General features: G+C 48.6%; 1 protein-coding gene across 7 annotated transcripts in view; it reads right to left on the minus strand.

Moving 5' to 3' along the window:
- Nucleotides 1-15132, minus strand: part of FRMD4A (FERM domain containing 4A) — a 374382-nt gene that overhangs the window by 25589 nt on the left and 333661 nt on the right. For all 7 annotated transcript variants that reach the window (XM_061368139.1, XM_061368140.1, XM_061368141.1 and 4 more), the window contains 2 exons: nt 10876-11014; nt 3692-3833 (listed from right to left, as the gene is read on the minus strand). In XM_061368139.1, the coding sequence (XP_061224123.1) occupies nt 3692-3833; nt 10876-11014 (281 nt within the window). The remainder of the gene's footprint in view (nt 1-3691; nt 3834-10875; nt 11015-15132) is intronic.

Genomic DNA, 15132 nt, shown 5'->3' on the forward strand with positions numbered 1-15132 from the left:
CATGTAGATGAGGCCCTCAGTGACATGGGTTAGTGGTGGCCTTGGCAGTGCTGAGGTAATGGTTGAACTTGATGATCTTAAAGTTCTTTTCCAACCCAGATGATTCTATGATTCTATTCCTTATTTTATGAGCTTCCCTCTCCAGGAAAAACATATCTAAATATGGCAAACGCTTCACGCTACATCTGGCTGCTGGCTCTGGCTTGCTGGCACTTGGCTGATGTCCCCTATGCATGGCTGTCCCCTGAGCAGAGAGGAAAGGTCCCCCCACGCTTGCTCGGTGCCAGAGCCCGGGCTGACTCACCAAGCCAGGATGTCAGCACACAACAGCCAGTAACCTCAGACAGCCGCTATCTCTAGTCTCGGCCTGACACATAGGATATCCTCCAGCTGGAGCTGCTCCACACAGGATGCACTCACATATCCTGTGGGAGACTTGTCTTCATGGCCCCCCGTGCTCACGGGCCATGCAAGGGCTGTTCATCTGCTCTGGCACCCGCCAGCTGATCCAGCTGGGATACAACCCTTCTGGATGGAGAACCAGCTGCCTGGGCTCTGTTGTGGCATTTCACATGTAAACAGGTCCCCGAGCCCGAAACCTCCACGGCTGCTGAAGGAATGGGAGTCACTGAGACAGAGGATGCTTGAGCACTGCTGCAGAGCTGAAGCACAGGTGTTCCTCTGTGACATCTCTGGGATGAAGAAGGTAGTCTGGTGTTCAGAACAACAGTGACAGAGGGGCTCATCACTGGCCAGGAGCCCTCCAGAGTTCTTATGGCACAGACTGCTCCAAAGGAAAAACCCACCTTAGGCCTGACTTGATTTTGTTCTGATAGTTATCTCTGATGAAGGTTCCTGCCACTGTGAAAGTAGAGCTTTTATTCAGGGGCAAACCTTGCCCCAGATGCCCAGGGATGTCCCAGAGGTCCTGAGCAGATCCCTGAGCTAAATCACAGCAGCTCACTGTTCTGGGAGTCCCCTTCAAAGCCAAAATGAGGACAGAAGTTAAGGAGTCAGCTTGTCAGAAATGTACCTGGGAGCACCAGTTACCTCAATTACAACTCTGCACTGGACAGAGACTGAGACCAAGGGCCTGTGAAACATGGAGTTCAGGCTTTGGCCCTAAACTGCTGTGACCACTGTCCCAGTGTAAAACTCCATCTTCCCCCACTGTGTCTTGAGGCTGTAAGTGATGTGGGGCAGTGAGTGCCTCACCCTGCACTGCAGGATCTTCACCAGACAGTGTGACAGCCACAACAGATTTTCCTTGCAGCCTTGCTCCAACCCCATGCCAGTTTCAGCACACTCCTCATGGTGCTGACAGCCCCTCCAGTGAGGAGGACTGAGATGCTGAGAGGAAATGACTACAAGTAATTTCCAGGAAAAAAAGGACTGAGAACAGTAGGGAAGTGGGGGCAAACATTCAGTCCTGCCCTTGTGATTGCAAGTCACTCAGGGTATTTATAGCCTGGAAATCTACTGTGGCCACTTAATCATTTGCACTTATTCTCTCCAGCACGCAGGCTGGACCACGATAACCCATCATTGTTGTGACTGTATGCCGATAATCTCTGGCACAATGGGAGGAAATGCAAAGGTTGGGATGGAGCCAGTGACTATGTCCAGTGGGACAGGCAGTGAATGGCCCCTCCCATGCAGTGGGACAGGGCTAGGTTACCTCTGCCAGCTGGGATGAGGGAAGGGGCTTTTGGAGCAGAGGGTGACTGGAAGCAGTCCAGGGTCTCCAATTCTATGGTATCTGTCTGGAATCTTTGTCAGATGTCTTCTCTCCCTACTTCCTGGCAGCTGCTCACAGCTGCTGGAAGGCACACAGCAAACCCCACAGCTCTCCTTAATGTTTCGGGGAGAGCCCTGTCCTCCCAGCTAGTAGGATATAAAAGGCAGGTCTGAACACAGGGATCTGGAGGGAGCTATGCTCCTGGCCCACCAGCGGCACTGAAAGAGAGGTTCACATAGCCCTGCACGGGCCCTCAGGCAGACAGATCCACCTACCCAGGCCTGAAGAAATGACTCACCTGGTGAATGAACTCTGCATGGGTCTAGCCACTACTGCAGCTCTGCTGAGTCTACAAACCCCACGTTCAGACAGAAGGGAGCAAAAAACAATGCAGAAATCAAAGCATGGGCAGCTCCCAGTGTGGGATTTCCATCTACATAACCCTGAGAGGTGCTGAAGCTTTCCTGGGCCTAATTTTCTGCTGGCTTTCACCTGGCTAGTGTTCTCTCTGTGTGTGAGAGCAGAAACAGACCCCCATGCTTCTTTCCATGACGGCCAAAAGTCAGCGTATCAACATGAAAACAGGATTACTACCAAGTAGCTCTCACAAACTTAGGAATGGTGCCCAGGAGGCTTCGGTCTTGAAAAGACCTAAAGAACTTCCTTGGGGCACTTCACGTTATTTACTTTCCAGCAGGAGAGCTGGAAAAAATGCCAAACAAATAAAGAGCTCTGACAACCTGACACCGGTCTGGGAGCTCTCAGCTACTGCAGCTCCCTGAGCGATGGGAGGCACAGACGGTGGATTGTGTGCTTTGTCAGGAAGACTGAGGAGCAGAAAGGCATCTCTGTTTGCAGGCAAGGCAAGGAAGGCACAGCAGGCTGCTCAGAGCTCTGTAAACACTGAACATTTTAACCCCTTGCTGGGTATTTTCCAAGCAGGAAAGTGCGGGTTTTAAGAGACAGGAAGGATACAGTGGTGCAAAGCTGATGGCTACACCAGTGTGGGTTCAGTTTTAAAGCATCGGTGTTCTTAGATAGACTCTTCCCTTTGTCAAGCACGGTTATTCTCTACTGTTACACACCTCAACACAGTTTTGCTAACTTGATGTGATGCTTAACAGAAGGCATTTAATTGACTGAAACTGCTAATTACAGGGATACCAGCAACCTTGCCCTCCTGAAGAGCTGCTCACCTGAGCAGCTTCAGGCTCTTTGCAAACTATCAATCCTTGCTTTGCTCCTGGAGTGACATTTAGCACTGTTTTACACACAGCTTGCCTGGTTCAGGCTGATGTAAGAGTATCAATGAGATAAAACCTCCTGAATCCCCTTTTCTGGTCCTTCTCTTCTTCTATGCACTAGTTCTCCTCTGTATCAACTTCTCTGGGGTTTCTTTCACAGATTATTTATTCCTCATACAGGAAGGTGCTCTAAGCCACAAAAAGAAACCTACTAGTTTGGTAGAGAGTGCTAGGAAATAGCTCTTTGGAGCCTGGGACCTCAGCCAAACTTCAGCAATAGACAAGCAAAGCAGATGTGCACTCTGTGAAGAAGCCACCCTGCCCCAACACTGCTGAGGGACATCAGCAATTTCCAGCTTCAGCTTCCCACTGGCTGGCTGGGGACTCCTTCACAAACACGTCTGCCTAGGGGTGAACTGGATGCCAAGGGGTGATTATGGTAGAAACTGTGAAGGCAGACATGGTCTCAGCTGGAAAGTGAGAGGTTGGAGATGACATCCTGGGGCCAAAGAGGAAATGAGTGGTGGTAATGACAGAAGGGGAGGCTGCTGCTTGTGCTGTTTGTGGAGGAATGTGCTGAGAGACAGACACCTGAATAGACAGAAAGGCTAAAGGGAAGTGACTTTCATTTCTGCAGTGCAGCTCCCCATCACACCATGGCCATGGCCCTTCCACCATAGTCTCTCCAGTTACAGGATAAAGGACCTACCTGATGACAGAAGACTCCCGCTGCTACCACTGATAATCTTGCCTTTACTCCCCATGTTGGCCAGCTTTGAGGTCTTGAGTGTTCCAGTTTCAGTCAGGTCAATCGCAATTTCGCTCAGGCTTCTTGCAGCATGAATCTTGGACTGGACATGGACACAGGAGTTAGTAATGAGCTATTAAAAACTGCTTCTCTGAAGCTCACAGAAGGAAAAAGTCTTTTTGCTGTGGCAGGAAACAGGCCTCCAGAGCAAACTTGGATACTTTTACAAGAATAGAAGCAATCTGGCACGGGATTCACTGCTGCACTTTTTACATTCTTCAGTGGGTACAATTCTGGCATTGTTTCCTGTTGTTTATTTTCTCTGCTTTGCCATGCACATTTTTCCCTCTTAAACAAACTAGGTATGGATTCACTGTGTTACCACATACAATAAGAAACCTTCAGAAATGCCAACCTGCAATGCCCGAAGGCTACAGACCATCTCTAGCACCTAAAAGAGCACAGGAGGGGCATTTCCAAATCTGTTTTGGACCAAGACATGGTGGGGACATGACTTAAAGGGGCTGTCATGAGAAGATGGAAGAAAATACTGGCAGGAAAATGTGTTCAGATTATGGCCCAGACTAACAAGCTGCCCCTACCGTGAGGACCTTTCCAAAGCATTAACATTACTTCAGCAAGAAACAAGACCCAGTCCCAGCTCAGTAACTGGTCACACTAGGGAAAGGAGTCACCCAGGGTACACTACCAACTGTCACCTATCTGGACACCTCCAGGGGAAAGTAAACATGCATAATGTGTAAATGAGAAGAGAGAAGAGAGAAGAGAGAAGAGAGGAAGAGAAGAGATTTCAGCTGGAAGGGACCTCCAGTGATCATCTCATCCTCTTTGTATCTTAGGAGGGAATGAGTTGACTTCCTAAGATGTCATCCTTTCTCCATTGGTGATGGAAGGATTTGAGAAAACAAGATGCCCAGAAAGTTCAGGTGAGATCACTCCAGAACATTCTCTTCACTGAGCAGTGAGCTCAGATGTGTTTATGCACACAGAGCCATTGAAGGCAGAAAACATTCAGGGCATGGGGGTTAGAGTGGCACTGAGCAATGAAATGGGCATGGTGGCTGCTTGCAGGGTTGGGCTCACTCAGTCCCAGTGGCTGCCTTGCCTCTGCAATACAAACGCTGCTGTTAGTAGCTCACCATCTATCTGCAATCCATTTTCCAGCCTCTAGCAAGTGCTTAACATAGACAAAAGGACTAAGAACATTCAGGTATATCCCTAGCACTATTGGGAAGAACCCTACATGTGAGGGTGTCCTGGGTGGCCATGGGTATTTTTCAGTCCTTTTTCTGACCAGTAGGGCCTTAGGGTCACCTAAAAATGGCAAGTGCCACATCAGAACAATCCTCTCCAGTCCTCCATTTTGTTTCTCACTGGGGTCATCTCCAAGCACTTCAATTCTGAACTAATGCTTATGCTGTGAGCCCTATTTTATGTACTGCTTACTGAATTTGCTTCAGGTAACAAGCCATGCTAACAAGGGGGGAACTGACAGTCAGGAAGAAGCTCACTGTCTGTAACATGGCACACAAAAATCACTGCTATTTCATCTCCAGCCTGGAAATCAGCTGCTTGTTTGCTGACCCTCATGTCTGCTCCTCAGTTACAAATGCAGGGAGCCTGGAACTCAACCCACTGCCCAAATCTTGCAAGCCCCATGCTGCTGAGCTTCAGTTACCCTGGCCTCACAGGGCCTCACCTGAACGTTCACCTCTGCACCTTCTCAGGCCAGAAGAGACTCTCAGTTCATTCATACAGTTCGTCATTACAGTGCTAACAAATCAGAAGCTGACTGACATCCACATACCAGCGTGTGATCTGTTCCCACTGGGCCTAATATAAGATGGGACTAGAAGGAACGCTTGCCATGGTGGGATTTTCAGTGTTTCACATCTTCAGGAGCAGGAATCAGTTTAACAAGAACTAAGGCTGAACTGATGGCTTAATGCTCACCAAACTGAGCTTTGCACTTAGCTCTGCCAATGATCTGTTGTGATGCTTTGGGTAAGACACTTAAGGTTAAGTTCTTAGTGATCCTGTGCCTCTGTCTGCACATCACTGAAGTAACAAGGAAAGTAAAATGCCTCCCTGCTGCACACTGTATTTTTAAGATTAAGACTGCAAATGAAGACAGCACTGGGAAAGCCTTACACTGAAAATACCCTCAGAAGTATTATCATCATTTAATACTCTTGGGTATCTATACGCTCCATCATTACCATTCAGAGGTATCCAAGTGCCTCACAAGCTTATTTCCACAATAACGCCAAGAACCGAGTGTGTGCACTAACTCATTTGAGTGCAGAGGCTTAACTACTTGCCAAGATGTCAGAGCAGATCAGGCAACCAGTTCTGACCCTCTTACACTAATGCTACAACTAGACAGCTAGACACTTCTCGTTTCCAACTGCTCCTTCCCAAAATCAGCCCCAGGAGAAGGATAACACTCTTTTAGCTTCTTGAACCTGATGTTTCTGGTCAGAAACAAGGTCTGTGAAATATGTTCTCCAAATAGCTCTGGAAGGTTAGTGCTAGGTGAAGAGGAAAATCACTGCTTTTTAACATGAGATTTCCTGCTACTCAAATCTCAATGAGGAGCCTGAGCATGAACTGCTGTCTTGCTGCAATGCCACATCTTTGGAAATAACAAGTCTTCAGAGTGCTGCTGTCCTGCTGATTTATCCCCTGCAGGTGATAAATGCAGGGTTATGCATACCTTGGATAACCCCAGGAACAGCCATAACTGATCGAACCCAGTATCTGCCTAACCCAATATCCTGAGTCCTTGCAGTGATGTCTAGGAAAGGTGCAAATCCCAAGTCTGCACAGACCGATCCTGCAAGGCAGTGGTTTTCCTGTATTTACAGGAAAGTTACAGCAAGAAGCCCTATAGTTTGTTTCCACTCATATTCAGACTGCAAATTACAGCACGCTCTGGCACTACCTGTTTGACCAGGCACCAGCTAAAAGTGCTGAGCAAAGGCAATGCAGCTCCTGTGGTCATGGCTGATGAGCCAAGCCAGCACTGCCTGGATGTGTGCCCTACACAGGGCAAATGAAAACATGAAACAACACCATAGCCTGGCATCCCTTGAGCCAGGAGAGAGGAAAACCAAACCAAAGAGCAGGGATCAGCAGGGCAGAGTGAGATTCCTCCACGGAGGATACAATCTAAAGAGAAGACTCCAGGGAGACCTTACTGTGGCCTTTCAGTGCTTAAAAGGGGGCTACAGGAAAGATGGGGGGAGACTTTTTAGCCATGCCTGTTGCAGTAGAATGAGGGGTGGTGGTTTTAAACTAAAACAGAGGAGATTCAGGCTGGATGTGAGGAAGAAATTCTTTACAATGAGGGTGGTGAAACACTGGCACAGGTTGCCCAGAGAGGTGGCTGATGCACCATCCCCGACACATTCAAAGCCAGGCTGGATGTGATCCTGGGCAACCTGATGTAGTTGAAGATGTCCCTGCTCATTGCAGGGGACTGGAGTAGATGAGCTTTGAAGGTACCTTCCAATCCAAACCATTCTATCATTCTATGAAACCTGCTGCAGCCATAGGAGAAGGTTTTAGATCTGACTGCAGTTGTGCCAAGAGTGCCCTGCACTAAACAGTGGGAATGGAACATCTCCTGAAAGGAATGGGGTTAATTTCCCATGCTGCTCAGTCCCTGCTGCCTCTGCTCCCTACAGCAATGCCCATCAGCATCGGGTGGTCTTGTGCTTTGGCCAGCTGCTCATCAGAGGCAGGAATCAGACCAACAGCTCATTTCATACAGGCCACTGAGCAGCAGCCAGCACAAGGTCTTGGCTAGACTCTGTACTGACAGCACAATAGTGGAAAGCTAGATTACATCCCATTAGCGCTCCCTCGGGCCCTGCAGTCCCTCCAGGCTCAGAACCTTTCAAGCACTTAGCACAGACCTGCCAAGTCTCATTTCCATGGAGGGATACTGGCTCATTCATGAGTTATTTCAAAGCATGGGGCCAAGCCGATCCCCTGTGTTGTTCTGACAAGGTCAGAGGGTGAAGATGAATCCATCAGTGAAATGCAAGAGTAGATGGACACTGGGGATGGATTTATAGAATCCTAGAATAGTTAGGGTTAGAAAGAACCTTAAGATCATCTGGTTCCAACCCCCCTCCCACCTCACGCTAAATCATGCCACCGATGAGAAAAACAGGCAACAATGGGGGCAGGAAGGCAGCCAAGACACTGGAGCTGGAGGCCCTCCTGGCTCTTTGGCCCTGTCCAGGATGGGTCTCACTTGCTGGGGTGCTGGGGCTCACCAAGGGCTCACCAAGAGCTCAGTGTCCCTGCTCCTTCCACAGCTGCAGGAGGATGAGCATTATCCCTCTTGCCTGCAGTGATGGGGCTTTGATGCAGGTGATATTTTGAAACCCTTGGCCTATTCTCTACTGGTCCACTCAGCCAAAAAGCCTCACACTTGGATGAACATGCTGTTGGAAATTCCCACAAAATGGGACTTCTCAAGCCTTCTAAGCCAAATGTTCGACTTAGTGCAGTCAATGGAGCAAAGACATGCCCTGAAGTCCTGCTGCATCTCTCTTCTGGAAAACAAGGGAAGCTGACAGGTGTTCTGCACACTGACATGTTAACTGTGGGCACCTTCTCAGTCTCCACATTACGCTTTGGTTGCAGGGAGAGACAGATCAGCAGGGAGGAGATGCTGGGAAATGGGTAAGCTGGCAGGAGTTCAGTGGGAAGTGGGGCTGCAAGAAAGGCTGGGACCTCATTTCCTTGCAAAATGGTCAAAATCCAGGCAAGCCTGGTTTTATTTCTTTCTAAAACCACATTAATGGGGTTGTCCAGTGGAACGGTGCAGATCCAACTGATGCCCTGTTACATGAGGAGCACAGAGTTCAAGCTTGCTTTATCACTGCTTTGTATCTCCTGCCACTTAACCTCCATCCCTAGAGTGAAGGGTCAGATGCAGTGAGCTCCAGCAGGCTTTTTCTTCTAAGTCTGTTTTCACTATTCTTTCTTTTGTCAAAACTATATGAAATGGCAAGTTTGGACATAAAAGAAAGGAATATCTAAGTTTTGCTTTGAAGTTGGGGATTCAGCTGAAGTGGGGCCTGAGATTTAAGGGGATGCAAGCCCATGCAACCCGAAACTCAAATAAATGTTTGTCTTAAGCCCTTGAGAGCCGAAATGAAGACATTTCACAACACCCCACTCTGTTTCATGGTTTCAAAAAGCAAAGCACACATGAGTACTGTGTCCTGGAGTGACCAGCAGGATGAACTGATCAATTCAAATTGATGGATCTATCAATCTCGATAGTGTCACGTCAAAGACAAGGACAACAGAGTAAAATACCAGCTCCCTTAAGAGAAAGGGACACAGATATTTCGTAGGCCTTCATTTCAAAGCCTCAGCATGACCACTGGCATTATTGTGACAAAGCACACTGAGACGATGGCAGATGTGACAGGCTGACAAATGGGGGCTGGTGGATGGTGCTGTCTGTAGGAGTGTGAGAGAGGGGAGATCAGATTGAAACACAATCTGCCAACAACAAAAGGAGCCACTGATGGGAAGTGCTGGGCATTTAAGAGACCCAGTTTCTTAGCAAAGAAGTGGGAGGAGGAGGGAATCTCCTTTTGTTTGTGGGTTGCTTGTGACCTAAATACCTTGCAGTTAGATCAGCAAATCCAGCTGGCTAAAAGCACAGAAAAATATAAAGTTGTGTTTGTTTGCTGAGCTGGTTTTGTTGAGAGCACAACAGAGAGGGCTGTGCACTGCCCTGGTGCAGAGGAGGGGGACAGGAAAGTGGTACTTGGTGTAGGGTGCATTTTGTTCATAGTCATAACTGGCACTTAGGGGTGGGAAGTTATCTAGGCCCCTAAATTCCATACAGCTCACAGCAACTATGAAGAATCCTGTTTCTTTGCATGAAATGGTATATGGCCAAAGTGAGTGTAACCGTGTGTGCTGCCCAAGGCACCCAAAAGTACTGTCCACTCAATAAAGTCACAGAGATCATGATGGGAAAGCAATGTCAGACGGTTTAGAGTGAGCTGGACTAATAGCACACTGATGGCCCTTCATGTACTTTCAGCAAGCCAAAACATTGAACTGGCAGAAAAATAATGCAGCAAATAAAAAATAGGAAGTATTTTTCTGCCAGTTTAGTGGTCTGAACTGGATCATGAAGGGACCTCATATGTCCATGGGCTGTGCAAGGGAGGGAGCAGCCCCTGCCTGAAAATGCAGGCAGTGCTTTCAGGAGTAGCATGATGTTAAGACTGTTTCAGCCATTTGGAGGACCTGCCATCTCACAGGGATGGGGAACAATGCAGGCAGCTGTATAAGAAAGTGCTCATTCAATACAGACTCTGTACTGAGTCACCTCTCTGTAAAGTTAAACACCAGCAGGCTCATGTGGAGAGGGCTGTCTGCATGAGAAGTCTCTCTTCTGCCTCAAAGTGTTCTCAAAGTCATCAAAGCAATCTCCTGCTGTTCTGGGTATGCCTAAAGTTCCTGCTGATGAAAGGAATTAGAGGAAGAACACACACTCCTCTGGTTTCAAGGTGGTTTCTTTTGTGTATTGAGCTGCCCTTTGTGCAGCACCAGATTGAGACAGTTTCTTTTAAGGCCAGGATGTCAGAACCTGCCCCCCTGCTGTTGTGATATTCTATGTGGAGAGAGAAATAATACCTCTAGCCCTCATTTCTAGGAAATACAACAGTAGAAAGCAAGGGACAGATTCAGACACAGGTACAGAGTGTGAAGCTACTTTAAACTCAGTTATTGGAAGCTGCCCCAACTTTATGACAGACTTCAAGTACAGAAGACGTGGAAACCATCCAGACAGGGATGTGACCCTATCTGCTTATAAACGTTGTCTCCTCCGTTTTGGCCACAGTTCAGTACAACCTTTCCCTCAATCCTCACTCCCATAGACATGGATCTGATACAAATTCCCTCAATCTGGCCAAAGCCAGTAGATATTTTGAGTTAATCTGCCCATTTTTTTGACCTCAAGTGGAATGGGAGGGCAGGAAAGGAGTCACCATCTGGACTTGGCCTTGCTGTGACTGGGAGGACTTGAGAAGGACTCACCCACCACAACATGCACTTCCCACCTCCACCATGCTTACCTTGCTTTGCTTTCTGTCCAGGTAGAACTGATGTTGACTAATGGCCATAGCCCAGATAGACTTTATTAGTGCTGGACAGGCGTACCACGTATGCACAGCAATGCCACTATGCCCAAAAGTCCTCCTGGTCACAGATGCCCTGGAGTGAAAAGATTTAACTGGGGTTATTCCAAGGTTTCTTCAGGTTGTTTTCTACAGCAAAACCTACCACAGGCCTAATAGTAAAAGCTGCTGTCTTTACTGTGCACACCCTTATGCTAATGGGAAAAAAATGCTTAAGAGAACAGCAGTAAAGAGCCAATCAGCCAGGAAAGCATTTACTCTAAATAACTCCTCAAGTTAGCAAGCTCCAGAGGAGCTAACAGGACTAAAAATCCAGTTCAGACTGTATTCCTGGGTTTGGCTGAGCTGATGCTGACCTGCTATGTGTCCCAGGGGAGTCACCAGTGCCAAAGTGTGTGTGAATCCTGTGTGTCTCTTCAATCGCTGAGACAGCCAAGGCAAAGTCCTCACACCCTCCACTACTTCTAGCTTTGGACAGTGGCTGTCATATATTAGGACCCAGGTGACAACTAAAGATCCATTGGATCAATGGCTGCTTTAGGGAATGTGGGAGAAGCTCTTAAAATACCTTTATTTCCTCAGCTGTAAACAGATGTAGCAGGACTTGCCAAGGTGTAATGGGAAAGGGGAGCTGTGGGGCTTGGAGAGGGCTGCTTTGTGCCCTGGAGAGAAGAATGTGACTCAGCAATTAGCTGAGTGAATATAAACCCAGGAAAAATAAGAACCAAATGCTTCCTCTCTGTGACTCCCAATTGTCCTCAATCATTAGCAAAAGGAACAGGTTAGGCTTCCCCATGCTTGCACAGCTGTACAGAACTGCTTGAGTATTCCTTCCCACCCTCAGCTCCAGCCGCTGACACCCCCCCACACAGTGTCCTGGTTGCAGAACTCCTTCCACTGCAGGGATGCAGCACTGGCTGGAGTAAACCAAGCCACCAACCTACAGAGCCCCAGATACATGAGGTCCTCCTCTCCAGTCTGTTAAGAAGAGTTGTGGTGGAGTACGATTATGATGTGAGAATGGGTATAGAGGCTAGCTCAGAAACATGGCACTTCTGTTACAGCCTGTAACACAGGCACATGGATGGTGTAGACAGGCCAGTGCAGGATGTGCTGTGGAGGGGCTGCCACAATCCATAGCCAGCAGCATTCTGTGCAATGCAGATGTGGAGGTGACACTGCAGGACAGCCCAGGAGTTCTACTGTGGACTGCAAGGGATGGCCAACTCTTTTACCAGCACTTAGAAGTCCTCAAGCTTTGCTAAGACAGTGGTTTCTCTCCTGTACCTGCACTGGCCACCTCTTCTCTTGTGTCTGTGGGCTACTGCCTTGTAGTAGAGTATGGGGAGGCCTATGGTCAAAGAAAGTGGTGAGAGAGGCAAGAGTGAAAGCAAAGCAAAGCAAAGCTCTGCAGCAAAGTGGGAACTTCAGCCTGGGTGAGGGCTGACAGCTCTTGTGTCAGAGCCTTCTCAGTGCTGCAAAATGCGTTACAGTCCAATTGCAAAGCTACAAATTGGAGTGAAGTATCTCTGAGAAAACAGCCACGGCCAATGCAAACAAGGCCTGAAACCGCTGGGATCTCATGTTTCAGTGTTACCCTGTGCTGAGTCCTTTCCGTGTGGCTGGAGCAGAAGACCTGGTCCCATTATGAGCAGTGTTCTTGTGAGAAAGCTCTCTACAGATGCAGCAGGACCTCAGCTGATGGTCCTAATGAGGGCGTGTGCTGCTCTGCACGGAGCTGGAAATGGGATCCAACTGTGGATGCTTTATGTTGGTTTAAGGGCCATAAACTACCACAGTGTATCAGGCTTTAAGGCATTAAGGCACTTGGACATGAGCTAAAGCCTTAATTCTGGTGTCATCCTATTCAGTTCAAATGCTGTTACCCATTTTGAACTCACACAAACATTCTCTGCAAGTCATTCATCTTCTCATTTTAAAAACAGTAATTTCCAATCATTTTTCTTTTGGGGATCTGTACATGCTTCCTATCAATCTGCAGCCCGGTTAGAAAGAATGCAGACTTAGCTGGTCAGAGCTGTGGACTTGCTTTTCACAGCTATCTTTTGGGGACCTGTGAGACATGGCCCGTAGGTGTTCTTCTCCATGGCTCCCCTGCATGCCCCTATGGAATTAACCCTGCTGATACCCCCTAAAATGTATAATTTCCCTCTTTTATGGGATAAGCAACCACGATGCAGAGACGTTAAATGGCTTGTTCAGGACAGGAAGCCACGGGCACAGGCAGGGCTTACAAACACACATTGTGCTGCCCAGCCCTGGCCACAACCATGGAGCACTGCTTGCTCTCCTGTGACTGTGGCTTCGCTGACTCAGGCTCTGGTTTGGCTACATGGAGAGGAATGTGGAGAGAGCACTGTGTTGGCTGCTCCTCCAGCTCCACATACCAAACAGCTCCTTGCAGAAGGCCATCCCGCTTGGCCAGGAGACTACAACCAGAGTTGTGTTCCCACCATGTAACTGCAATGTGCTGCGCTGCTTTACAGAGCACCGTCTTGACCCTGGTGGTGGTACTCTGTGGGTACAGAAACCAGCCACATTCATTTCCTTGTAGCGAGGAAGTACCAGGCTGACAACCTGGGATGGGGTTTTGTCCTCCTGGTGTTGAACACAATGAAATGATGAACAGAAGCTCTTCTGTGTCAGTAATTCCCATCATTTAAATACAAACAACACAGAGAAGGGTCCTCTGTGTGGTCACATTTCATGCATGACACTGAGTTGCAAAGATCATGATTCTGAGATCCCAGAGCTATGTGGTTTCTTTCCCTTGTGATTATAACTATTTCCTTGCCTTATAATAGTTTTTCAATATCTAAAGGGGTAAATCTGGAGAGGGACGTTTTACAAGGGCATGCAGGAAGAGCACAAAGGGGAATGGCTTTAACCTGCCAGAGGGGAGACTGAGATGAGCTCTTAGGCAGAAGCTCTTCCCTGTGAGGGTGCTGAGGCGCTGGCACAGGGTGCCCAGAGAAGCTGTGGTTGCCCCATCCCTGGCAGTGTTCAAGGCCAGGTTGGACACAGGGGCTTGGAGCAACCTGCTCTAGTGGAAGGTGTCCCTGACTGTGGCAGGGGTTGGAGCTGGAGGAGCTTTAAGATCCCTTCCAACCCAAACCATCTTACGATTCTATGATTGCTGCTCCCAGGAAAGAGCCAGCCTAGATGCTGAGGGGCTTCTTGCTGCCTGTGGCTTGCAGCATGAGTTTCAGATGTTTGGTGGGGAAGGAGTGCGGCACCCGCAGGTCCTGTGGCTGGAAGCTCTCCCAGCGTATTCTCAGCTTTGCTCTGCTTGGTTTCACACTACTATTTACATGCTTAAAATTAAGCAGATGCCTCAAGGCTCTGCTGACCTGGAGCTGCACAAGATCAGAGCTGCTCGCTCAGTTACTGCTTTAACAGAATGCACCTATGGAGACAGGCACCGTTGGACTGGTGTGTTGTGTTCTATCAGGGCAAATAAGCATAGAAACTGCATGCAAAATTCTCCCAATAAAAGTACATGCATTAGCAGACAGATAGGCATGGCAAACAGGTGAAACAGGCTCACAGCTGAGCGATTCATACTCAGTTTGCAAGCGGGACATTGCTTTTAGTGAGAACAACCTACAAAGCAACACACACACACACGAGTCACTGCAGTCACCATCCACTAGCACACACGAGCAGAGGGTGCAGAATGCACTCGATTAGATGTAGCAGTCACTGGAACTCGCTCTCTGCCGCGTTACGTTTGTAAAGCAAGGGAAAAGAAAGGCCCCCGTGCCAAAAAGACTGATGGGCTCCCATCCAGCCAGCCGGTAAAGCCCTGGTACCGTGCCATTCCTTTCAGTTGCACTACTGAATATTTATTTACAAGGAAACATGTGAGTACGAGATCTGGCGCCCATCTCCGGGCTCCAAGTGCAACACGGGGACAAGGCAACTCCCCCCTGCATGTATGGGGGTGCCCGCAGCCAAAACAGAGGGAAAACAAATACCGCTGGGAGCACAGGGAATACACATCCTGGAAAACACCCACCCGAACCCTTAGTGCCCCGCTGGGCAGCCCGCGGCTTGGTGCCCGCTGCTTCTTCATTAGGGGTTCCCCGGTTACGGAGCGCAGCCAGCGCCGCACAGCAGCGTGGGGAGCGCGGCTCGGCACGACATGGCTCGGCAAGAGCCGGCTCCGCACTG

This window comes from Neopsephotus bourkii, unplaced genomic scaffold, assembly GCF_033783945.1.
Source record: "Neopsephotus bourkii isolate Nb327-2 ecotype Australia unplaced genomic scaffold, CSIRO-AGI_Nbou_v1 NB_1423, whole genome shotgun sequence".
NCBI classification, from domain to species: Eukaryota; Metazoa; Chordata; class Aves; order Psittaciformes; family Psittacidae; genus Neopsephotus; species Neopsephotus bourkii.